Genomic DNA, 25,342 nt, shown 5'->3' with positions numbered 1-25,342 from the left:
ATGTAACTAGGGGCAATTACTAACCAGCTATAAAAATCAGTCACGGCCAGCAGAATTAGCCAGGCTGTTTCAAAACCTTCGTGACGAGGCAGGTTTACGCTTGAAACTATTTGTCAAACAATTCGGATCGCTGCCTGACGTTCCCCCAAGGCAGCTTCTGTATTTTTAATGACCTTAGTCTGGTCAGTAAAACGGCTGATATGAAATAATCTGATGAAGGGCAGCTGTGAAATCGAAACTTTAAACATTTGGACTCTGCACGGTCAGCGGACAGATCGCACGCAATGGGAGGGAACCATTTTTCTGCTTGAATCATTCCTTACCCTTTTCGTCGAACGGAACGGGAACGATGCATGTGTGGGAGTAATAAATGCCGAACTTCACCGAACCTGAGTTCTTTATTGCATAAAAAAAACTGAAAAACTGTGAAGGGCAGGCTTGACCTCCAGGTGCGCCACCTAGTGCATTTGAAAGAACCGTTCTTCAATCTCACTGGAGTGTTGTTTTTCAATGGCGTCCTTGTTCCTGACGGTTGAGTGGACGGCCTGCTTAGACAGGCCCGTACTTCTGGTGATGTCTGCCTGTTTTTTGCTGTGTTCGACAGTGTTAGTTATGCTTAGTTTGTCCGATAGTGAAATCAGCTACGTTGCCGCTGGTCGCAAAAAAAAAAAAAAAAAAGAGGCCACCCTCACTGGGTTGGCTTGGCTGCTCCAATGACCCATTTTACACCGACTATGTTGCTCGACATTACAGTTTTCTTGCCAAACGAAACAAAGAAAAAGCATATCGGGTGCCGACACCGCGGAAGTCGGCTATCAACACTGAGTCAAAACAATTTCCACCCGAAATTTATTCTGTTGTACCCGGTAGTCTGCTATAGCCAGGTCCGTTATGAGTGGGGTGGATTGCACTTAAAATGCATGTTGACCAAACAAATGGTTGGTTGTAACTGGAAGACCATTGTTGCCGGATCCGCTGTAACGAGCCTAGACTGCATTACGGTTGTTGTCCTGTATGGTCGGTTAATTAAAGCTGCTTTCCCTGCTTCTTGGCTGTGCAGTGTCTACTGGGACTATGCATTGAGCGTCAACATGGACGACATTGTGTACCTACATTGCCACCAGCAAGGTTTGTAGCGCCCCGCTCTGCTCGCATAATTCTCTTTTTGCTCACCAGAACATGTTCGCGCATGCAATCTGTGTCCTAAATGGCTTTCCCAATAGTCAACTGGTAAAATTGTTGGAACTCTTGATATCAAAGAGGCTGTTATTTTGGGGCAAGGCATAGGTTGCACCATAAAAGGAATCTTGTTCTAGGGCCGCAGAACATCTTGCAGCAAATATTGGCTGCTGTGTAGGTCGGCCACATACAAGACATTCTTCTTTCTCACTGGGTGTTTGGATGCTCGGGTAGCCCATATAAGCAAATCTCAAACCGCTTTCTTGCTTGCTTGCTCATTGCCGTGCATACTGACTTTTTTATTCCTTTACGTGCTTAATTAAAGGGGTACTGAGTTTCCAACACCCAAAAAATGACCCAAAAATCATTTAAAAGACGCATGTTTGGCTTCTCTGTGCTGTGTTCTGTGCATTTGCAAGGTTTTTCCTCCAAAAAATGTCGCAAGGGCCATAGGAAATACTTACAAGCTGAGCGCAGTCATCTTGGTGTTGTTAAATAGATCGCTGTCTTTCATTGTCCAGCTGCCTCTTTTATCGTCGCTCACTCACTAACAGGCGTACTGTAAAAAAAATAAAAAGGGCATTGAAATGGAGCTCCCGATAGAATGTAAGGCACGATTGGCTTTCCAATCAGGACGCACTGATATGGCCTTCCTGGTTGCGCGCTGCGATGACAACAAAATTATCGTGGCCGTGTGACAAGTGCGGCTTCAGCATATATAATGTGCTCTGAGATTTAGCTGCTTCAGTTGGCCGAGCTTAATTTTCTGCTGTGCTACCTAACACTGACGGTATCGTACTGAAAATGTCCGAGGTAATGAGCCAGATTATGGAAAGTTGTGTGGCTGGAAAGGTGGAGTTCATTGAGTGCCCTCAACATGGTCCAACCCCTGAGTGTGAAATGTGGGGTGTGCATTTAGAATCAGGTTTCATGAAGTGAACTTGTGGACTGAACGCAGTGTTGTAAAATGCTGAGTTATTACTGTGTTTAACAGCAGGTGTGTGAGCCTGGGGAAATGAACGATTGAAGCTTCAAAAGCAGCGGAAAGGCGTTATTCCTGTGTGCTTTTTCCGCCCCATTTTTCTCGTGTGTGAAGAAACCACTAACAACTAACTCGCACTGATGGTTTAGCTAGATGGTTTAACTGTGGTTTAACTAAATGGTTTAACTAGATGGTTTAGCTAGATGGTTTAGCTAGCTGGAGTTGTGGTGCTCTCGAGCAGCAGTGTAGCAGATGGGCCCAGTCCAGGAGTGGTCCTCCCATACACCACCGTTGCAGGGGGCGACTCCGGGGGCACCCTGGTGCTGGTGGGGCAGGACGGGGTGCAGCGCCCCCCGATGCACTTCCCTCGAGGAGGCCACCTGCTGGCCTTCCTGTCGTGCCTCGAGAACGGCCTGCTGCCTGGCGGACAGCTCGACCCGCCCCTCTGGACCCAGCAGAGCGGCACGGGTGGGTCCCAGCGCACGGGGTGGTGGTGCGGGGCAGTGCTCCTCTGTTGTTACATGCATGCTCTATGGAATGCTCACTCGTGAGCAGTCGAGAACTGCATGAGGTGTCATCAAAGCCAGATCTAGTGGGTCTGCAACTGTGGTGAAGGAACGTGAAATCACTGTGCAAGTTGATCTCATTTCCTGGTGCTTTTCTATTTAAACGGTAGGTAACGTAAGAATGTATGTGGTTCGATGTTTCGCCACACGTTTGCTGCAATGGTGTGATAGTGATTGTTGTTAAGAGAGTTGCTACCGTTTGATCTACTTGTGGCAGTATTCATTCTGCACTCGACACATTGCGTACACCTGGTCTTTGAGAATGGACATTCTCTCCATTGTAGCAGTTCTGTTGCCCCCCGCCCTAGCTTGTTCTTGCTTGACAGTGGTGCCGTGTGCTGTGCAGGCAAGGTGTTTCCACGGCTGCGCCGTCGCCGGGCCGGCCAGGGCTCCGAAGAGGAAGAGGGCAGCACCGACTTTGTCTTCCGCGTCATGACCACCCTCAGGCCGCACCCCCTGGGTGCGTCCCCCAGCCTCACTGGGAGCTTTCTTCTCTCGTGCTGGGCTACATCCGCTCCTGCTATACCGTACTTACCCGATTCTCACGCGCCCCCGATTCTAATGTGCACCCGATTTTCCTGGCAAAAAAAAAAAAAGAAAAAACTTGCACCTTTGATAGTAACGCGCACAGAACTTTGTGACCCAGAAAAACGAATGCGAGAGAAACAGGCGATTTATTTCCCGAAGTGATCTCTCATCTTACTCCTCGTCGCTTTCCGCTGACTACAACATCTCGTCCTCGGTGCCGTCAAGTGCGTTTGCGATGCCACACTTCTGAACGAACGTTCAACCATGGTCGATGGGATCGTGGCCCACACCTAGCACGACCATCCCGCCAGCTTCTCCAGAGGGGTACGCTTCAGCCGACCGCTCATTTTGAACGCATGGGTGCCGCTCGTAAGCCACTCGGGGAAGCGGTGCACCTTCGTTGCTGCTGCTGCCATTGCTGTATCAAGCGCGCAAGTGGAACAATTTGACGATTTGTGTGAACGCCGATAGAAAAGCCTAGGTTTCCTGCATCCGAGACATGGATGGTCCGAAAGTTGGCGCCATCTTGAGATGGCGATGACGATGGGTGGGGCAAAAGTTACGCCGTTTCGGCAGTTTCGGTTTCGTATCCGATTATAATGCGCATGCGACTTTTCCGCCTATTTTTTCGGAAAAAAAGTGCGCGTTAGAACCGGGTAAGTACGGTTCTTGTGGCGTGCACCGGTTTTACTGGCGTGCCTGCACCTTCACCTGTCGCGCGATATGACACCGTGCCACACACACTAGGCAAACCATTGTTCTGCTGCGGGCAGCATGCTGGTGTAGTGCGGTGGTAACGCACTTGGGTCCTACTCTGGAAACCCCGGTTCAAAATTGTTACGGAAACTCAAATGTACCCAATTTTTTTCTTTTCAAACTGACATGTCTGCATTTTCGAAATTATTAATCCACATACACACCTCGGCATGAATCACGACAATAATGTATGTCTTCGTTGCTCTTTACACCGGTGCAGATAGTAACGCCACAGTAATGCCATGAAGAGAAAATACAGGTTTGGTTAATTAGACAGACTGCCTCGTCCCAGTAACAATGATACCAATTTTATCGCAAATTTCGAACAAATAATGGAGATATTAAAGACAAGAAATAAAGCCATGGTGGCTCCCCGGCATTTCCTGCCGGTGATTTCGCTATGACGTCACAGAATCTTGTTGGCTGCTAACCTAAGCCACTGCCAAGGAACATAAGTGGGCGATTGTACTAGGGCCTGTAGTTCCATTTCATCGCACTGTCATTTGAATGCTAATGTGTAGTTAACGCACTGATGACTCTGTTTTTAGTGCTGCTGCCTACTATGTCACTCCTGCCTAAATTACTTCTCTGCAACGCGAAATGTGAAAGTTTTGCAATATTTCTTGCGTTTTTCTCAGTAAGAGAACGTTTTTGGTGACTGGAATGTAGCTGAGTGAGGTTCCAAAGGCTAGTTCTCTCAAACTGAACAAAATTGTATTGTGTCTTCATCGCCCTTGTGAGGTTTTTGCCTTAAAGGGACCCTGCAGCACTTCCCATCGACTGCTCGGAATGTATTTTGGGGTAAAGTCTACTGTTCCAGCAATCTCCTCCCGCAAGAATTATGAAACTCCATTCACTATCACCGTTAACTACACGCGATAAGCCATAATTGTTCCCTCTCAACTCAACTACAGAAAGCGCAAGGAAAGCTGCGCGCTCTCTCCCGTAGAGGGGGGTGGCTCGTGGCATTCTCTTTGGTGGCCTTCGATATTCACAGGCAGGGGAGTTTTCTCATTTTCTCCGCAACGTGGAGGGGTCAATTTCCGGTCTGGTGCCACAAAAAAAAAGCAGGCATGGCGGCCTGCTCGCAAGCAAGCGCTCAGGCTGGTAGGGCATTTTTGAAGGAATAAACGTTTGTTGTCAAGTGGTCTGGTTGAAAAGGAAGTATTGAGCTCATCACTCAAACTCCGTGCGCACTCAAAACAGAAACGGCAAAATTGTGCGTACAGGTTCAGGCGTAGAAGAGGTTGGTACACAGCGCCGGTGACAGCGGATCGCCACAGGAGATGCGAGGAATTAGCCGCGATGTTGACCAGTGACAGCCGATCTTACAGCCATATGGCCTCAATGACGTCGTTTAGGCTATGCCAGGGGTGCATAATGAGGAGAACTGAAGAGGGCGCGGTTGGTTTTCCGCGTGTTTCGCAGCGATTTGCGCGCTCACCCCTTCACGTGCACATGTAATATTTGCTCAGGTATTTCTGGTAGCGTGAGCTAAACGCCGCGCAGGTTTACTTGCAGTGCTCAAAGAGTGTTGCAGGGTCCCCTTAATCCTTTCAGGGTCACGGCCATACATGTACGTTCTCTGCAAACACCTTCAAAATGGTAAATAACGTACATGTGCGTCATCGCTTGTATGTTTAAAAAGCGCGCCTTTTTCGCCAACTTCTCTTGCTTGGCATGTGCTGCCACACTGCGGAAATACGTCAAATTATTTTCTTGCGCCGATGGCTCTTCTTTTTATTTTGTTATGATTTACTTCAGCGGCACACCGGCTATCGCTTGCGCATCCGGTAACGAGGGTGCGCGCTGGGTATCGCCCACCTAAGGCCCCTTACGCCCACTGGGCACCTCTCGCTTCTTGCGCCTGCCACAGACCAAGGGCGTCTGTGAAACTGATGAGGCCTTTTTCTCCTTTTTTTGTATTTTTTAGGAGCGGTGTGCCGTCTATCGCTCGCGCGTCCGGCAGCACGCGCTCGCGGGCGCAGCGGCTGGTTTTGGTATCGTCCTCCGGGCACTTCCCGCTTTTTGCGCCCGCGAAACTGATGTCTATCTGATTTCAATCTGATATTTGATGTCTATCTGACCGCATGTATGTAACACAGAAACGATTTTTTTGACACTTTATGGTCACCCTAAAAAAATTACGATATTTTTTTCTCTAAATAGATTCATTCGAAGAATTTAAATCAGCAATAAAAAAAATCAACCACGGGGGGTCGCATTTGACAAAAAAATTCGACCCTCATAGGGTTAATACTGACGAAAGCATACGTGGACCTCTGCCCTGGGGTGCAGAGGACCTCCTGGAAAGCGGGCCCTCCAGCGCGGCAGCAGCGTCGGCAGCCAGCGGAACACCCCGCACGGGCCGCCTCACAGAGGCCCGGTCGTCCTCCTCACGGTCCAGTGAGTCGCCGCCCCCGGAGGAAGAGTCGCCCGGCCTCAAGGCACAGGGGTCAGTGTCTCTACGAGTTCACCCACGGGTTAAAAATTACCTGAGGAAAATCTATTCGAGCGGGACACGTAAGCGACTGATCATTTAGTTAACGAGTGTGCGCATCGTCAGTAAGCATTTGTCGAATCTAAAAATATTTTCTTGTTAGTCTCACTGATGAAAACTGATACCAGTCTTGCTATCAGCTGATAACGGCTCTAGATGGGTTGTGAGCGCAAAGTTTTTGAGAAGGAAGGAGAAGGCGGTACGGGAAAGGCAGGGGTGAGGTTAAGCAGAGAAGAGTCTGGTTGGCTACCCTACACATGGGAAAAGGATATTGAAAAAAAAATCGATACCTTGCTCTCTGTGAAGATGGTAGCCAGCAAAGCTGTACCTATGGTGGGTTTTGCAATACAGTCTAGTCCACTTATAACAATATCCAGGCGCCAAGGAAATTCTATCGTTATAACTGATGATTGTTATAATCGGGTTGCGAAATAAAAAGGCAAAACAGAGATTAAAACATTTTATTCGCATGCAAGCAAGATTGTACCACTGCTTATTTGCAGAAAAAGATACCATAGTCGGTGGCCTTTGTTTGCTTCGCGCGAAGCTGGCACACATCTTTTTCAAGAGCATCTATAGATGTGCTTCATCTAGCTGAGCGAAAGGTCCTTGGCAAAACGAAGTCCCTGAAGGGCTGTATCATGCGTTAGGCCTCCTGCGAAGGCACTACCTGAGTAGGCTGCTCAACCGCATCGTCAGAATCGTCACTGCCCCCTCTGTCCGCAGCTCGTATCGGCGCAATGATTGCCTCTTCAATGAGGCACTCGGACATTTCAAAAACATCAGTCCTGACGTCCCTTCCACAGAAAAAGGAGGGCAGTTGAAGAGGCACCCATTTAAATTCAAAGTGGCATGCATGTGGCACAAGAAGCGAATGCATGAGGGGGCACGGGGATGATGTCAAAGAACTGGCGCCAGGAGGGGGGGAGGGGGTTCGGAAAGAAAACTGCTCTCCTCCTCCCCTGGCTTCTTGTAAGTGGCGCAGTTTACTCATTTTCTGAGGGGTCGAAGGGACGCAAGCTGCGATGCGCCTCGAGGCACATGCCGTGCATGGGAGCCGGCAGTAGCTTGCATTTTTGGTGTGCACTGTACCGTATTTTCACGATTGTAGGTCGACTCTTTTTTTCAAATATGACAATCCAATGTTGGGGGGTCGACTTAGAATCGAAATCGAACCGTTTACCGCTAGTAACGGCAAGAGAAACGAGAAATCGGGGCTGCTACGAGTTGGGGACAGCTTTGCACCCTCTTTCCCATGGTTATGGTCTAAAGTGTGAACCGCATAGGGCGTTTTGTGCTCGCGAAAATGCGCCGCGCTGACACTGCCGCGAATGCCACCCGCGCGCGCTACGCGATCGGCGGCGGCAAGATGGCGGCGTCACCAGCCGCGAAGAGGTGCGCGTAGCTTCAGCGACCGCTTCTAACCGCTCTTTAACTGAAGGCACAAACAAAGGCGTTTGAGCAGGAAAGGAGAAATGTGGTCGAAAACGACACTATAAAGCATCATCTGCGCCGCTAGGGAAAGCGGCAATCAAATATCGGCCACCGTGGTAAGCCTAAACATCTCCGGCGGTGCCAGCCGGCTGTCCCGACTCCCGAGCGCTTTCAAACTGCCGGCATGAAGAGCGCGTTCTTCGTCAGGCTTCTCCCACTGCCGCGCTCGTCACGCGTAATACCGAGGTAAAACCAGTAGAAGATGCCGCGCGTGCGCGGAATCGTTGACGCGGGCGTCAAAACGTCGCCCGCGCAACGCCGACGCGCACGAATCGCGTGCAAAAACGCGTCAAGAAGCGTTTTATTCGTCTCTAATAAACAAAATGAGTATTAGCAAATCCCTTGATTCAATGCGCGGCGCTAACGTAGCCCAAATCATATCAGATTGTTCAGCACACTTCCGAACGCGATGGTGGGAGGTTAGTCACTCAAAAGAAATCGCGCGCGGCCGCTTCCGTCAGCCGCCATGTTTGTTTTGGTATCGCGCGGCAGTGGCGGCAGTGGCCGCTGCCGGTTGCTTCGATGGTTGTCATCTCGCAGCGAATGTTTTTCCTGCTCAACCAACGGCGCATGGTTATTCAGGGTGCCTATACAAAAGCTTTTCTTTTTAAAAAAATACCGCGCATACCGCGAGCGCACCGCTCTTGTGGAGAGCCGCCGTGTGGGTCGACGGAAAAGCTTCTCTTTGTGATACAATTTTCTAGGCAGTGCTGGCATTTTTTTTTAGGTGCCATTTTTGGGGGGTCGACCTACATTCGAGTTGACTTACAATCGTGTAAATACGGTAACCGGATTCAGTTGTTACATCCGATATCGCGCCACTGGAGCATTGTAATAAGTGGTTTATTTTACCATAGAGCGCATACGAAAGTGGACGGTGCGATAGCGGTTCATCGTTATATCCGATATATTGTTATAAACAGTATCGTTAATAGTGGACTCGACTGTAGCGAAATAATGCTATCGTTATTGGCACACGTCGCCGTTTGAAGCGGGCAAGCTACTCTTCATCCGGGAGGGATTCGCAGCTACTCGACAAGGTGGAACTTGAGGCGGCAACGGTGGTGGCTGCATGTTTTGTGGCAGCAAGTTTTCGTTGTTTTCGTGCCTTTTAGCACTTCAGTGCACATTGACGCTCCTACGATTCCTGCTCTTCTTCCTCCGAGTGAGTGCCACAAGTCTGTCTCATTGGGAGTTAAAAGTACTGCTGATAACAGCATGAGCACCGTTATCAGCCGATTGTGCAACTTGTGAAAGAGGCATTGGTGGTGGCGAGGGGTATAGTACCGGCTGTGGCAAGGAGCATAAGTCTTAGCGTAGAAGTTGTGCAGAGTAAATGGGCACCTCCAGAAGAGAAATTTGGGATCCTAGGCATGTACAGCTTTAATGTAAAAGAAAGGAAGGGTATTACATGAAAAAAAAAAAAAAAGAGGTCAGGAAAGTGAGAAGCAAAAAAAAAAAAAGAAAGAATAATGATCAGTACAAAGATAGTCAGCACCGTCGCTACACACCGCATTATTGCGCTCATTTGCGCCTCCTACACACCTTTTACTACCCATCACAATCACGACATGCTTTATTAACTCCCCCACCGAGAGCTTCTGCCGTCTGAACCAGTCACCCAATCTCTAGAATCAAGTGCCGCACATTATCAACGAATAGTTCTTTCTCTCCTCATGCGATAGCAATTTGGAATTCACCACCCAGTGACATAGCTTCGTGCCCTGACCGCAAAATATTTCGCAAAAAACTTGAAACTACGAACCTATCCGCCTTGACGTGAAACTCCTTCCGAATCGATTGCACAAATTCTGTTGTTCCGTTTTTTTCCCCTTTTATTCTCCCCAGTTCATCATGTTTGCAATAGCTTCGCTATTCCTAACTAATGTTAATTTCTATTGTGTTCTTTTTGCTGTTTTTTTTTCACTGTATGTATTCTTATAGCTTGGCGCAAGCCCCCCCTTATGTAATGCCATTTGGCCTCTAAGGAGCAGATAAATGAAATGAAATGAAAAGAACAGATGAACAGATAAAAGGCTCTAAACAAAACTGGTGTCGGAAATTGCAATGAAGAGGAAGAGGTGTCTGCTGCAACACACATCTCGAATCGTCATCATTGTATACTGTTCCAGCTGGCCCCATTAAAAATGGCTGCTCCCACTCGTGATCCCATTTGGGGGCCTTTTGAAAAAAGCACCCTGTTAAAATGGCAGCCAGTAGAATGCTGGAACAGTATACGATGATGATGATTCGAGATGTGTGTTGCAGCAGTCACCTCTTTCTCCTCGTTGCAAATTCCCACAGGTAAACTGACTGAGGGCTTATGAGAGATGATGCACACTCCTAATGTCTCTATAACCAGTCTCTATAACCATTCAGGAAAGCCTGGGACCTTTGTGGGGACCCTTGTTTCCCCACGCCTCCAATGTGCAGCAGTCATGTTGTCTGGTACGTCCTCTGCATTTACCAGGCCTCAGCTTGTTGGTAAAGCTGCAGTCTGTCGACCATGAGTACTTGAACTCGTGCTTGAGTCTTTGAGTCCCGCTGGGGCCATAGTGCTAGTACGGCTGGTAGTGCTTGCCCTAGCGAAGCTTGTCAAGGTCCCCTGTGATCCCGTACAGTGGCCCACGCCTATAAAAAATGAAGTGAGGGTTTCGTAGCCCTTTATAACTGTGACAGGCCATTCCTGTGACAGAAAACAGCCTTTGCTGCAAACAGGTGGCTGACGAGCTTCCAAAGTGCAGATGACAGGTGCTGCCTTGGTGTTGTAAACAGTGCACCGAGCACAAAAAGGTGTCCTATTGTTTCTTCACTGGCACACACGCCGCAAGTACGTCTTCTAGCCAAGCTGATAGTGAAAGAGTAAGCGCTTGTAAGGGACAAGAAGAGAGCACAGTGGGTCAGGGAACAAACGCGTGTTAATAAGGACATATTAGTAGAAATGAAGAAGAAGAAATGTACGTGGGCAGGGCGTGTAACGCGAAGGCAAGATAATTGTCGGTCATTAAGGGTAACAGAGTGGATCCCTAGAGAAGGCAAGCGTGGCAGGGGGTGGCAGAAAGTTAAGTGGGCAGATGAGACCAAGAAGTTTGCGAGTATAAATTGGTCGCAGTTAGCACAGGACCGGGATAATTGGAGATCCATGGGAGAGGCCTTTGCCCTGCAGTGGGCGTACACAGGCTGACGATGATGATGATGATGAACCATTTTTTGTAAAAGCAGCTATTTGCCACAGGAGACAAAATAGGCAACAAGGGCGCTTCTTGCTTTCCTTTCTGTATAGCTTTCCTTAGTCGCCGTGTGGCTGCATTGTAAAGAAATGCTGCTCCGTGGGGGCTTCCCCAAAACTTGTCTGAATTCAGAGCAGTGACCACAGGAGCTGATAACATCAGTTAGCTGCATAGTACGCAAACCGGCCTTTGATTGTTCTCTGCAGGCAGTCGCTACGACTTCTTTGTGACACCATGAAGAAGCAGATCATCTCAAGGGCCTTCTACGGATGTGAGTTCCTCCGTGCCTCTGCCCGAAATCTTTGAGTGCACCTTTCATGTCAGACCTAATGTTAGCTTGGGTTGGACACACGAACTTGTAGCATTATTGTAGATAGTGAAAAGCACTTTTTTTCTCGTGCGAACCACTCACTCATATGCACCCACATTCTGCATAACCACCGTATTTTACAGGTCCACTTTATTTGGAGGTGCACTCGTATTACCGTATAATGCGGAATATAGGTCGAGGCGGCATATAGGTCGACCCCCTTACCTTGTAGCCGAAAAATGCAAAAAAAAAATAATTAGGTACCAACAATTGTTTTATTGAGACTATAACTTGTTTCGTCTCAGATTACTCATTTAAAACTGTCTGAATTGTCGTCGGACCACTGCTTCTGGCTCGCTGTCGTCCTCGTTGCAGTCCAGGGAATTGCTTATGCAGCACTTCTTAAACACTCGCAAGATGATGTCATCGTGAAGCGAGCGCAAAGCATGGGACACTCGTGTGCAGACCGGAACGACAGCCAGTCTGTGCAGGCGGTCAGCAAACGTCTTGGGGTATCCATTCGTAGAGACATCGCACGACGCTAGCGGACAAAATTTGCCCCTTTGTACAGCAGCACAGGTGCACAGAGCAGCGCCCATGAAACGAGGCCTTCCGAGCGTTGCATACTGAGAGGTGCCCCTTCAGCTAATGCCGCTAGCAACGCTTCTTTTGGTGATACCGAACTGGCGCAAGGCGGACACGTCATTGGCCTTGGAAAACCACCAACTTTTCTTTTAAATGCTGCTGTAAACTGGCGCCAAGTGCCTAAACTCATTTTGAGCAAGAAGAAAATTGCACGCACACATTCGCCGACAGCGAGAGAAGCAACAAAACAAAGATGGCGTCGCGTGCGATTGATGGTGGTGGCGATGGTGCCTTTGGGGTTTGGATGGGCTCGATGGGCTTCCCGGCCGCCAGATGACAACTGCCAGTGACTGCAATATAGGTCGAGGGGTGACTTTTCGACAAATTTTTCTGTAAAAAATCTCGACCTATATTCCGCATTATACGGTAGTTGCGGGCACCTTCGGGTTACCTATTACCCGTTTTAAAGTCTCAAATATGTTCAGATCATGTGTTAATTGTCAAGTCTTTCCTTGCATGACCTTATTTCTGGATCGGTTTATTGTTCTTGTCACACAGAAAAGCTTCGCTCTTTTCATGAATGAAACTTTTTTGAGTTACGCAGGCACAAGTGCATCGGACATGGTTGTCGTTGTACTGGAAATTAGTGTTTCATCTCTGAAAGTGCCTGCCACCCAAATGTGAACCTTTTCCTAATTCAACTTCATTTTGCTTCACCATGGTTCCACGATACAGGCACGATACAGGCTGTATCTCAGCCTGTAAATCCGGGATACCTGCTGCTACATTTTCGTTTGGTGACACGTTCTTATTTTTGTGGTTTCGATTCCACACTGTAGGGGCTACAGTCCTCTCCACAAATAGAGCAGCCAACTAACATGACAGCCCCAAACCTACTGCAAACACGAAATTTTAAGGAAAACATGACTGAGTGTAGTTTTTATTTGTAGGAGGAATTAGAATCACTCTCAACTGTTTAGTGCTGACAGCACCTAGAAAAAAATTCCTGGGCCATGTCCACTAACGTGAAATCTGGGGAGGGGGCGAAGCATGCAGTGTATAAGTGTATTCTTGGCGCCTTGGAATTTTTTGCCAACAAAGATAAAACCGGTGGGAGGTAAAGGTATACAGCTTTGCTGCACAAGTCCCTTGTCTTTGAAGCACGAAGCACTCCAGCGCGAGGCGTAAATGAGTTTCCCGGTGTTTTGGTACCGTGACTACGTGAGACGACGATTACAACGACGACAGGAGACGCCAGCAGCCCCAGCTGCGAAGGGACCTCGCCCCTAAAAGTACGCCTGATTGTCACTGTTTTAAGGGGTACTGCCGAGAAAAATGGATCGTCAGATCTGCCGAAAAAACAAACCCATCGCCTCCGCTGATCACCAGTGACGATTAGGTGGCTGTCTGATGCGTGGCTTTTGCCAGCAGCAGCAGAGTGAATGAGGCAGAGCCTTGAATCCAAAAAAGCAAAAAGATTTATGCGCAGCTTCTGTTTTTGCATTTTTGTTTCGTCATGTGGGCTGCTGAAGGGTGAGTCAGAGGTGTCCCATCAATTGGAATTTTCCGGGGGCCACTCGGTGAACAGAAAGGGAGCCTGCGTACAGCGTTTTATTATTGTACAGCTTCTGGATTTATTAATCAAGGAACGGTGCGAAAATGAAACACTGTATACGCATCAGTTTGTGATGCTGATCTTATGTGATGTGCGAACCATTTGATGTACTGTCGGAGCTGTGTGCGCCAGAGTACAGTTGAATCTCTACAAAAAGTTAAGGTGCAAACACAGCAACAACGGAAGAAGGGCAATGGTGCCAGTGCTCTTTCTTTTCTTTTCTTTTTCTTCTTTTAGTCGTTCTTGTCTTGTCATTGTGTTCTTTGCGCTCAAATATTTTGTATTTGTAACAGTATGCACCAACATGCTCAACAATGTGTTCTGCTTCAGCCAAACGGATTACGAAACAAGGAGACTGTATTAAACTAATGGACACAATGAAAAAATCTATTCCTTCGTTCACAGTATTGGTAGTAGATGGGAACAGTAGTTATAATGCAGTAATATTGGCTCCCACCTGCCATGGTGGCTTAGTGGCTAGGGCGTTTGCTGCTGAACCCAAGGATGTGGGTTCGATCCTGATTGCAGTGACTGCTTTTCAGATAGAGGCAAAAAGCGAGAACGGCTGGGCTTCAAGATTTCAGCGCACATTGAAAGATCCCAGGGTGGTCAAAGTTAACCTGGACCCCTCCACTGCGGGGTGCCTCGTAGCCAGGTGTAGTTTCGGTGACCCTACAATCAATGAATCAACCAAGCTTTTGGCTCCTCTTCTACTTTGACAAGCTTTTACTGTGCCATGCACAGCCGTGAGGGGGAACAAATTGGGTGCCTGCTATCTCCTCCGCACCTCCTTTCCCTCTCTCGCCCCACACAACCCCCTCGCAAAGCAAACTGGTGAGCAGCGACGTTGTTGCGGACGACGCAGGGCTGGCGCACTGCCGGCACCTGCGGACGGTGCGCACCCACCTGTCGGGGCTGGTGCACCCGACCATGGTGTCCGGCGAGGGTGCCGAGGGGGGCCTGACCCGGGAGGCCTGGGAGCGCCTGTCGGCCTCGGGCCGCCTCGAGGAGCCCCTCGAGCTGCACCGGCTGGTCTACTTCGGCGGCATCGAGCACGACGTCCGCCCGCTGGTCAGTGCCTCGCTGCTTGCCCTCCTCTGTTTTGGCTGTCAGCGCCCAGTGACAGTGGAGGGGGAAAGAGCAGCACTCTCGAGCACAGCTAGTCTCTTTTGCTGACTGACGCTACCTCTTGCAGGCTGTCAAGGGGGAAGGGTATGACCATTCGTCGTGTTCAGCCGCTACGTAATGCAGGCGTCAACAGATACCGGGGTCACCATTATCGTAGCTTAGTGCTGACATAAGGCAGTAGCTGGGTGCTGATGCGGCAGTTGGATGTCTTCTGCGCTAAAACAAAGAAGCCTGGCCGGCTGTCTTGCTCGTGTCCCAGCGTTTTCCGGCCTCTTCCTAATCCCTCGTGGGGGCTGTGCACACGCCCTGTGGACTGCAGGTGTGGCCGTACCTGCTGGGCCACTACCCCGTGGGGAGCGAGGCGGCGGAGCGGCAGGAGCGGGACGCCAGCAGGCAGGCGCAGTACGAGGCCACCCTGTCCGAGTGGCTGGCCGCTGAGGCCATGGTGCGCCACCGCGAGGGCCTGCACGCCAAGCTCTCCTCCGAGAGCACCACCTCCGAGATACCCCTCATCGGTGGGTGGCCTGCTTGCTGGGCTCGGCGCTCATGTTACCTTCCGTTCATTTTACAGAGTGCCAGAGCACTGCAATTTTTTGCTTGCTTATGGGGCCAAATTCAAAATGCCGAGTTTAAAACACGTCGCTTGACAGTACTGCCTGGGCTCTTGCACTATATGGCATCCACTCTTCTCAAGCAAAGATAATTGCAAATGAGATGCACACCTCAAAACAAAAACATTATTTTAATCCGGCTCCACAATTTGTGAAGGACCTTGCAGGAACAACTGGTGTGGAAAAAAAATGACGGAGTAGACACTGTTAAAGTGATGGTGAACAAGGAATGCTTGAAATATAGTGAATTTTTTGTTTTAGTGTGATACGGCTAATTGTCTGGGGATTTTTGCTGCTCCCGGGACATATTTTTAAGCAGTCTGCGATGTACTTGCAACCAATTCCTTATTACAGCCTTAACTGTTCATTGTAGCTTTATCACTCCAGTATTAGCTGCCAAATCAGCTGCTGTTTGTTCATAATGTGTTGATCACAATGTTGGATGGGTGCTTTTCCCAGGACCATATTCCTGCAATATAAACTACAGTGTAGACCGCTTATAACGTATGTCGCGGGAGCCACAAAAATCCGCACTATAAGCAGTACCGCACTATAACCAAAACGTGCGCGAATTCAATCAAATCGCCACCTACCTCTCAAGTCAGCCTAAATTTTTTATCACCCAAACGCACAGCGCCTAAAAATGAAGGAAGGGTCTTTATTTCGTATTATTTTTAACATCAGCCGCTGCTGCTGGGTCTCACACATTGCAAAAGCGCGGTCTTACAAACAGCGAGTGCGGCTTTAACTTCCGTTGTGTTTGTGTTTTGAAAGACCATGGCTGCGTTTTTTGCGTCTATGAAGATGCCGCAGGACATGATAAGAAAGGCCAGCGGGATTTTTTATTTTTATCCCACCTTGTGTTCACGATGCCGAAGGCGGCTGCTTATCAGCACAACGTACTGGTGGTGGAAATCTTTGCGCGGCTCGCTTGTTCGGGAAGAGCGGTGGCTTTTCTGCACAACGTTCTAAAGCGTGAACCGCATGGAGCGATTTCTCGCGAAAACGTGCAGCGCACGCCGCAGGCGCGACGACGCCGGCGTGGATACAACTGACGTAATGTGTGCGGCGCGGTAAGAGGCGGCAACATGGCGTCGGCACTGGCCGTCAAGCAGTGCAGGTAGCTCCAGCGACCACTTCTAACCGCTCGCTGAAATGCCGCATAAGGCACAAGCGAAGATGCTCATGCAAGAAAAGAGCTGATAATGTGACCGCAAAGTGGAATATAAACTGCCATCCACGCTGCTGCGAAAGCACCCATCAAAAAATACCGCGGTGGTAAGCTTAAACTAAAGTCTCTTCATCTGATCGAGGGACTTTAGCCGCTTTAGCCTAAACACCTCTGGCGCGGCTAGCCGGCTCGGAGCGCTTCGAATCTCCCGCCATTAGGTGCGCGTCTTTCCATTGGTGCAAGTCGTCAGGCTCCTCCCACTGCCACGCGAAGAAGCCACCGCAAGCGCGGATTCGTAGACGCGAGCATGCAAAAAACGCATGCGCAACGCCGATGTGCACAATTCGTGTGCGAAAACGGTCCATGCGGTTCACGATTAATAGAAACAACTTGCCACGCGCGGACGGGGAGCCGGTCGCTATCTTTCGAGGTGCATCAAGCAAGGACAGCTGTGGTTATCACGTGCGCGCGAGCTAAAGGGTGCCTATTTTTTGCTTCTGTGTCGAAGTTAGAGGAGAGCAAGGGGTGCGCGCTGCGTCAGATGGCCGATTTCATCATTTCTTTTTTTCTTTTGCTACCCTAAAACGATGCCCCAGCTGCGCCGGTGGATGAGCAGACCCGCCGAAAAACCGCACTATAAACGGTATTGTGCTTCGGCCAACCGCATCTTAAGCGGTATGCTTATGCATTGAGTTCTATAGGAGGCAAACCGGTGGTCACAAAAACCCGCGTTATATCCGGTCCCGCACTATAAGCGGTTACGTTATAAATGGTCTACACTGTATTCATGATTTATGTCTTCCATCACAGCCTGCGAATGGGCTCGGAACATTTACAATTAAAGGGACTCATGTGATCACATTCCTTTAGGACTCGTTTATTCATGACCTACAGGCTTAAAAACCACTATGCACCAATACAAGAAGAAGAAATAAAGAAATAACACTTGCACTTGTTCGAGCCATTTAGGGGAAACTACATACATTAAAATGTGTGTTCCTGTTTACTTTTTTATTGCAGTGCAAAAGAGATATACACTCGAGTCCATTTATAGCAATACCGTGTATAACAGTGTTGTTACGAGGCAGATGCAAACTATTTACAGTCTTTGTACATAAGCAATCTATTTACAAAGAATTGCAACTGAATGCGAATAGTCTGCAGCCCAAGAATCTGATGCAGCTCGTGACAGTCTGCCTCTGATTGACCTCTTCCTTTTTACTTCGGCTTGCCTTGCACGACCCACTGATGCCGCATGTACCATACTTACCCGATTATAACGCGCCCCCGATTCTAACGCGCACCTGATTTTCGTGGCAAAAAAAACTAAAACACTTGCACCTCCGATTGTAACGCGCAGGGAACTTTGTGACCCAGAAAAACGAATGCGAGAGAAGCGGGCGATTTATTTCTTAAAGTAATCTCGCTCATCTCACTCCTCGTCGCTCTCCGAGAGCTCCTTGTCACTTTCCGCTGACTACAACATCTTGTCCTTGTCAGTGACACGTGACAGCTATTTGAATTTGCTTCGAAAGTGTTCGACCCCTAGGACTATTCGCTTCGAATTCGCTTTGAACTGAAATATTACTATTCGCACAAGCCTAATTTCTGTGGCTCTGTAAAATTTTCATATTGGTGCACTATGGTTTTTAAACCCGTGGGCCACGATTATCAAGTCCGCTAGGAATGTTGTCAGGTGAGTCCCCCCCAAGCTCATTGTACGTAATGATTTTCATCTGAGGGTTTTTTTGTATTTGTGTCGCACCAAAATCTGCATCTGCTATGATCATATCAGCAATGTTCTGCTGTAGTGGCGTGATGCTGTGCTATCGCTGAATACTTGCAAAAGCTGATCCCTTGTGCAATCCCGTACCTTCTTACATGTGCAGCCACCTGCTGTGGTGACAATGGCTATGAGTTGCAGATTAATTGCATCCCAATGAAATGCATTGCAGGCCCCAAGGATGCGCACCTCAGCAACGATGTATTTGAGGATGGGAGCAGCGAGGGGGGATCCATGGAGGCTGGACCCGAGGGGGCTGAAGAGGAGGAAGAGATTGCCTGGGAGGTGGTCAGCAGCCACAGCACGCCTGCCCACATGGCTGCAGGTGAGTGCTGCAGTGGTGTCAAATTGGAAGGGGAGGTTAAGCCACGTCTCCTGCTTTTTACCTCTGAGTGCTGTAGTCCCCGTCTTGTTTGAAGCCAAGAGAAAATTTGTGCACAGATCAGTTCTGTTTTCAGCGCCAACGGTTTTCAACGCCAACTGCAATGAAAATTTACCTGCAGCAAATTCTCTTCTCTAGTGTGGGGTATCCATGAATAATATCGTATGGCCTAATTTGAAACTCAATACATGTGTAGTATTGAGTTTCAGTACATGCGTGACCAATACAAACTCAATACATGTGTGTCCAATTGAAGCTACGAGTAAAACCACAACCGGACAATATGTTGTTGATGCGGCCTATCAGCTCTACAACTACGTGATACACGGATATGGCTGACGGTAGATAAGTGGTTGGCATGGTCTGTCAATATGGTGATATGCTGGCAGCCATTCTACTTTAATTGCATGCGAGACGCGAGTACAGGCGACACGAACCAATATGGCCGGTCAACACTACAAGTACGAGAGGCACGTGTAGGACCAACGCGCGATGATACGCTGGCAGCCAATTGACTCTACTGGTACGCAAAACGCGAGTACAGGCGATGCAATACGATATGCCCCTGGCGTGGCTGGTTGACCCTACGAGTTGCGAGACACCAGTATGGCTGACACGACACGATGCCCTGTTGGCACGGTCGGTAGATTATACAACTACAGCCGACATGAGATGATGCATGTTTGCGAGGCCAATGGACTGTACGAGTACGGCCAACGTGAGACGGTACGCTGTTGGCTCGGCCTCTTGAGTACGTGAGCCGTGTGAACGGTCAACACGACATGATATGCTGTTTGTGGCTGATTGACTCTACAAGTACGCACAAGACGAAAGTATGCCCAATCCAAGGTCATTCACTGTTAGCCCAGCTACTTGACTGTATGAGTATGCAAGGCAATATTGTCACAAAGCCAAAGATGATGCAGTTGGCTTGAAGGAAAAACAAGGTTATTGGAGCGAACTTGTGCTCCCCTAACAATTCAAAGAATACAGAGGCGGTGAAGCAGCAGTCAATAAAGTGACGCGCGTAGGCGAGTGTCGGCAGATCGAATGCTGCGGCGTCTGCTCCGCGAGCATTTATCTTTGGGCGCAAGTGTTTCTTGAACGGTCGAATTGCATCTAGAAACTGATGATCAAAGAAGATTATTCTAGGCTTTTGACGTTAGTTCGAAACGCTCTCCCTATCAAAAGAGATAACACAAGCGGCATAGAAATAAAGACTGGAGCAGGCGCTTCCCTTGGCGCACAGATAACACAGACCGGTGCAGCCAGGCGGTAAAAGCAAAACATACATAACCAAACCAAATGCATAATTCACGGCAGTATGCTGTTTGTATGTCTTCTCGATTCTGCAAGTATGGCCGATACAAGACAGCTTGCTGTTGGCATGACATCTTGACTCACGAGTACGCAAGACACGAGTACGGACGATGCAAGACGGTTCGCTGTTGCTAGAACCTTTCGACTCTACGAGAACACGTGTACGGACAATGCGAGATGATAAGTTTTTGGTCGGGTCTCGACTCTACAAGGGCGTGAGCTGCAATTACGGTCAGCACGAAACAATATGCTATTGACACAGCCGCTCCACTCTTTGAGTATGCAAGACATGAGTAAGGTCAATGCGAGATGACATGCTTTTGGTGCGGCCTCTTTACTCTGCAAGTCTGGCCAATGTGAGACGATACACTGAAGGTGTAGGTCGAATGCAATAATGGCTGGCGCAAAACGAACGCTGCTGGTGTTGGCTCTTGACTCTAGAGTATGGTCAACGCGAGACGATATGCTTTGGCGCAGCCAGTCAAATACAAGTAAGACTGGAGTACGGCTGCTGTGAGATGATATTCTGTTTGTGCAGTCAGTCGACCCGTCAAGCACAGCTGACGTGAGCCTATATACTGTTGACACGGCCTCTTAAAGGAGCCATGAAGAGAAAATACAAGTTTGTTTTATTCGAAAGATTTCCTGTTTTATGGTGCCCCCAGCACTTGTCCGGATACAAACGATGCATTATTCAATGAGAAATTAATCAGTTTAAGTTAAAATTTTGATTTTCCCGCTAAATCGTGTGTTTTCATGGTCTGCAATGACATCACAGGAACCGACCGCTGTGCAGCCTAGGGTGTCTTGATTCACGTGTCCGCTGTACAGAGTGGAGACACGTTTACGCTGGCGCTGCCATTTTGGGTCACTCGCTAGCCGCCGAAGCAAGTCATTGTATCAACCATGCTACAATTATTGCTGCACCGCGGTTTACTGGCGAAGTTTGAATCATCTTATCTGTTTCGCATTGCTGGGTCTCGTGGGAAACAAAAAAAACAATGCGTTGAGCACTTTGACCCAGTTGCGGCGGCATGGGACCGTTCAAAGGGTGTCTCCACCCTTTACTACGGTGCTGGCATTAAGGTACCCTACGGCGGCATTCGCGCGTTTGTTTCTGTTACTGAACCTAGATGGTGCCACCATACCATGGCAAGCCGTTTTCTGTACCGTGGCAAGCCGTTTTCTGCCTTTGATTTGTTTTTTACCGTATTTAAACCTGGCTTGTTTTTGTTCTGGGAGAAAATAATCGTTTCATGAAACATAGTGCTCGCTCGACAAATGTGGTCACGTAAGACACCGTTGCTTGCGTCAATCGGCCAGTGTCGTCTAAGACAACCCCAAAGCCCTGCAGTGCTGTGCAGCTAAACCAAGCATAGTGCGCACAGTACCAACAGCAGTATAAATCAGTATTTCTATGTTTACATGTGGTTTCGTAAGTTCTACTGTTTGTCCCACCACTCATTTCCTTGGAAAGAATGTGCCCTAAATTTAAGCACAAATACAGTGGAATCTCGGTCATACGAATCTCAAGGGGCGGCAAAAATATTCGTATCACCCGAAAATTCGTATCATCAGAAAACGAGAAAAAATGGAAATGTGCCGCGCATGCGGCGGCAACATGGCGTCGGCTCTTGCCGTGAAGAGGTGCAGGTAGCTTCAGCGACCGCTTCTAACCTTTTGTTAAAATGCAGCTCAAGATGTAAACTAAATTGCTCATGCGGTAAAAAAGAGCTGACAGTGTTGGAGAAAACTGCACTATAAAATATCCGCGCCAAATATCCGCCGCGGAGGTGGCCCAGCCAGCTGCTGCGCGCGCTTTTAAACTGCCGCCCTAAAGAGCGCGCCTCCCCATTGGCGCAAGTCGGCAGGCTCCTCCCACTGCCGCGCATCATTTTCCGAGCGAGGTAGAATTGGTAGAATCTGACACAGGGGCGAAATCGTCGACACGGGCGTCAAAGGAACGCGCGCTTATCGCCGACGCGACGCACGCACACGAACAAGCGTGAACCGCATACGTGCGGGTCGGCGTTGCGCGTGCGTTCTGCGTCGGCGATTTCGCCCCTGCGTCAGATTCTACCTCGCTCGGAAAATGATGCGCGGCAGTGGGAGGAGCCAGCCGACTTGCTCCATTGGGGAGGCGCGCTTTTCACGGCGGCAGTTTGAAAGCGCTCCGGACAGCCCGCTGGCCCCGCCGGAGATGGTTAGGCTTACCACGGTGGCGGATATTTGATCGGCGCTTCCCCTAACCGCGCGGACGATGCTTTGTAGTGTCGTTTTCGCCCACATTATCAGCTCCTTTACTGTACAAGCGACTTCATTTGTTTCTTTCTTAAAGAGCGATCAGAAGCGGTCGGTCGAGCTACCCGCATTACTTCGCGGCTGGTGACGCCGCCATGTTGCCGCCGCGCGCAGCATGCGGGTGGTATTCGCGGCGGCGTCAGCACGCCTGCGGCGTGTTTTTGCGAGCAGAAAACGCTCCATACGGTGCACGCTTCAACATAATCGACGCGCAAGTAGCGAAGGCAACACGGCAAGGCGACAACAGGATAGGTAGAGCGCGGGGCATAGACGGAAGCGAGGAATGCGGAGAAGGCAAAATGGCGAGGGTATTCGCGGTCAGAAATGAAGGAACGCTTGATTGCCGCGGTTTATTCAAGAGGTATAATACAAAAAAAAAAAAAGGAAGCTAGAGGCACCCGAGCTGCAGCCAGCGGAAACGAAAGGTACAGAGAGAAGAGATTGCAGCGGGAGATAAAAGAAGGGAGAGAGAAAACACAGGCGTCGAGAGGGCGAAACGTTCGGTTCGTTCGTAACAGCACCTCCCCACGAGGAGGATTACCGTCAACGGGGGAGAACGCTTTTGTGCTCGCGCACAACCAAGGCCGCACGGCCGCTCCAACACTCCCGCCTCCCGTCCACGCCGCAGTCGTCTGCTCGCGCGTTCGTATCACCCGCACCGGAGTGATAAATGCCTATGGATCATCCGAATTTTTTTACATTGCACACAATGCATTTTGGCCGGGGAATTTCGAAAATTCGTATCACAACGAAATTCGTACCAACCGAATTCGTATCACCGAGATTCCACTGTAGCTCGTTCGGCAAGCTTATAAGCTCAGCCTAATTTGTGTTTGCTTTTGCCGGCCTCCGCCAATCACAGAGCAGGCTGGTATGACATCATAGGTTCTGTTCCGGGAAATGAGCGAGTGGGTCGCATGGTCATTCCCTTTTTTCCTAATTATATAGCTTATTTTAGCAAAGTTTACGTTAAAACAGGTGTCAGTATGATTATAAACGAGGCCGTCTTTTGAATGAACCAAACTCGTGTTTTGTCTTCATGGCTCCTTTAACTCTACAAGTACAGCTGATGTGAGATGATATGCTGTCAGTGCAGCGAATAGACTCTACGAATGTTGCCAACACCAGACATTGTGTTGATGTGGCCTCTCAACTCTACGAGTACGTGAAGCACGGGAATGGCCACCGCGATATTAGTGGTTGTCATGATTGGTCAACTCTACAAGTACGTGAGACGCAAGTAGGGCCAACGCGAGACAATACACAGCAGGCAGTCGAGCCTACTACTACACGAGACACAAGTACGGCCGACACAAGCTGATGTGCTCCTGGCGCAGCCGGTCATCTACGAATCGGGAGGCACGAGTATGGCTTACATAAAACAATGTGCTGCTGGGGCAGCTGGTTGATTGTATGAGTACACGAGACACGAGTACAGCCGATGCGAGACGTTGCGCTGCTGTGGTGTCTCGACTCTACGAGTACAGCTGCCACAAGCCAAAATGGTGTTAGCATGGCCAGTCGAGTCCACGAGTACGCAAGAGCACAGCCAATTTGAGACGATGCACTCTTGGTACAGCATCTTGACTGTACGAGTACAGCTGGTTCGAGACAATTTGCTGTTGGCACGGCCTCTCGGCTCTACAAGTAAGTGAGAATCAAGTACGACTGATGCGAGACAATTCACTGTTGCCACAGCCTCTCAAAGTATTGCAGGTGCAAGTACTTCAAATTCGAGCCGATTCACTGTTGGCGCAGCCTCTCCACTATATGAATACAGGTGGCGCAATACAATTTGCTGTTGGTGCGACCTCTTGACTCTGTGAGTGTATGCAAGGTGAGAGTACAGCGGATGTGAGACGTTTCACCCTTGCCTCAGTCCCTCCGCTATATGAGAATGCGAGATACAAGTACAGCCTACTTTACAAGTACGCGAGACCCAGTTACACTCACCATGAAATGGTATGCTGTTGACTACCGTCATCGTACTCAACTCTACAAGTATGGAGACGCGAAATGATAAATTTTAGGCACAGCAGGTCAACTCTATAAGTACAGCCGGCATAAGACGATACGCTTTTGGTGTGGCCTCTCGATTATACAAGTACGGCTGACGCAAGATGCTACACCGTTGGTGCGACCGGACAAATACGAGTATGCATGATGTGAGTTCAGCTACTGGAACTCGATATGCTGTTGGTGCGGCCCCTTGACTTTACCAATAGGGCCTACACATGACGAGACGCTGGTTGCGTGACCCGGTAGCCGGGTCACGCCATACAAGTCGGGCAAAGACCAGTTGATATGCTGTTGATGCAGCCTCTCGAATACGGGTATGCAACATGTGGGAATGCCTGATGTGAAATGATAAGCAGCCAGTGTGGCCATCAACCCTGCGAGCATGAGTACGGCCGACGCGAGACGATAAGTTGCTAGATGTGGCCGGTTGTCTGTAAGAGTAAGTGAAATGCAAGTACAGCTGACAGAAGATGCTACACTGCTGGCAAAGCTGGTCAACTCTTCTGTATGCGAGACATGACACTGGCCAACACAAAGTGTCATGCGGTTGGCGCAGCAGGTCGACTCTACAAGTACACCAGACGCGATAATGGCCAATACGACGTGATACATCACTGCAGCCAGTCAACTGTACAAGTATGCGAGATGTGGGTATGGCTGATGGCATGGCCGGTTGACTCTATGAGTAGGCGAGATGCGAGTACGGCCAATGTGAGATGATAAGCTGTTGGCACGACCAATCAATTCCACGAGTTAGCAAGATGCGAGTATGGCAGACACGAGATCATATGCTGTTGGTGCAGCCAGGGCACTTTACGAGTACAAGAAATGGGTATAACTGACGCTAGACGATACGCTGTTGACGCGGCTGGTCAATTTTAG

The 25,342-nt window shown here is 49.1% G+C and overlaps 1 protein-coding gene across 1 annotated transcript in view; it reads left to right on the top strand.

The window, feature by feature from the left end:
* Positions 1-25,342, top strand: part of LOC144147196 (small G protein signaling modulator 2-like) — a 96,414-nt gene that overhangs the window by 43,739 nt on the left and 27,333 nt on the right. The window contains exons 8-15 of the mRNA XM_077679266.1: positions 1,061-1,128; positions 2,459-2,629; positions 3,074-3,187; positions 6,310-6,466; positions 11,442-11,506; positions 14,611-14,816; positions 15,193-15,388; positions 18,611-18,763. Of these exons, the coding sequence (XP_077535392.1) occupies positions 1,061-1,128; positions 2,459-2,629; positions 3,074-3,187; positions 6,310-6,466; positions 11,442-11,506; positions 14,611-14,816; positions 15,193-15,388; positions 18,611-18,763 (1,130 nt within the window). The remainder of the gene's footprint in view (positions 1-1,060; positions 1,129-2,458; positions 2,630-3,073; positions 3,188-6,309; positions 6,467-11,441; positions 11,507-14,610; positions 14,817-15,192; positions 15,389-18,610; positions 18,764-25,342) is intronic.

This window comes from Haemaphysalis longicornis, unplaced genomic scaffold, assembly GCF_048455015.1.
Source record: "Haemaphysalis longicornis isolate Haplotype H1 unplaced genomic scaffold, Haemaphysalis longicornis Haplotype H1 scaffold_7, whole genome shotgun sequence".
Lineage (NCBI taxonomy): Eukaryota > Metazoa > Arthropoda > Arachnida > Ixodida > Ixodidae > Haemaphysalis > Haemaphysalis longicornis.
Note: the sequence above shows the minus strand (reverse complement) of the source record. Positions and strands in the feature narration are given on the sequence as shown.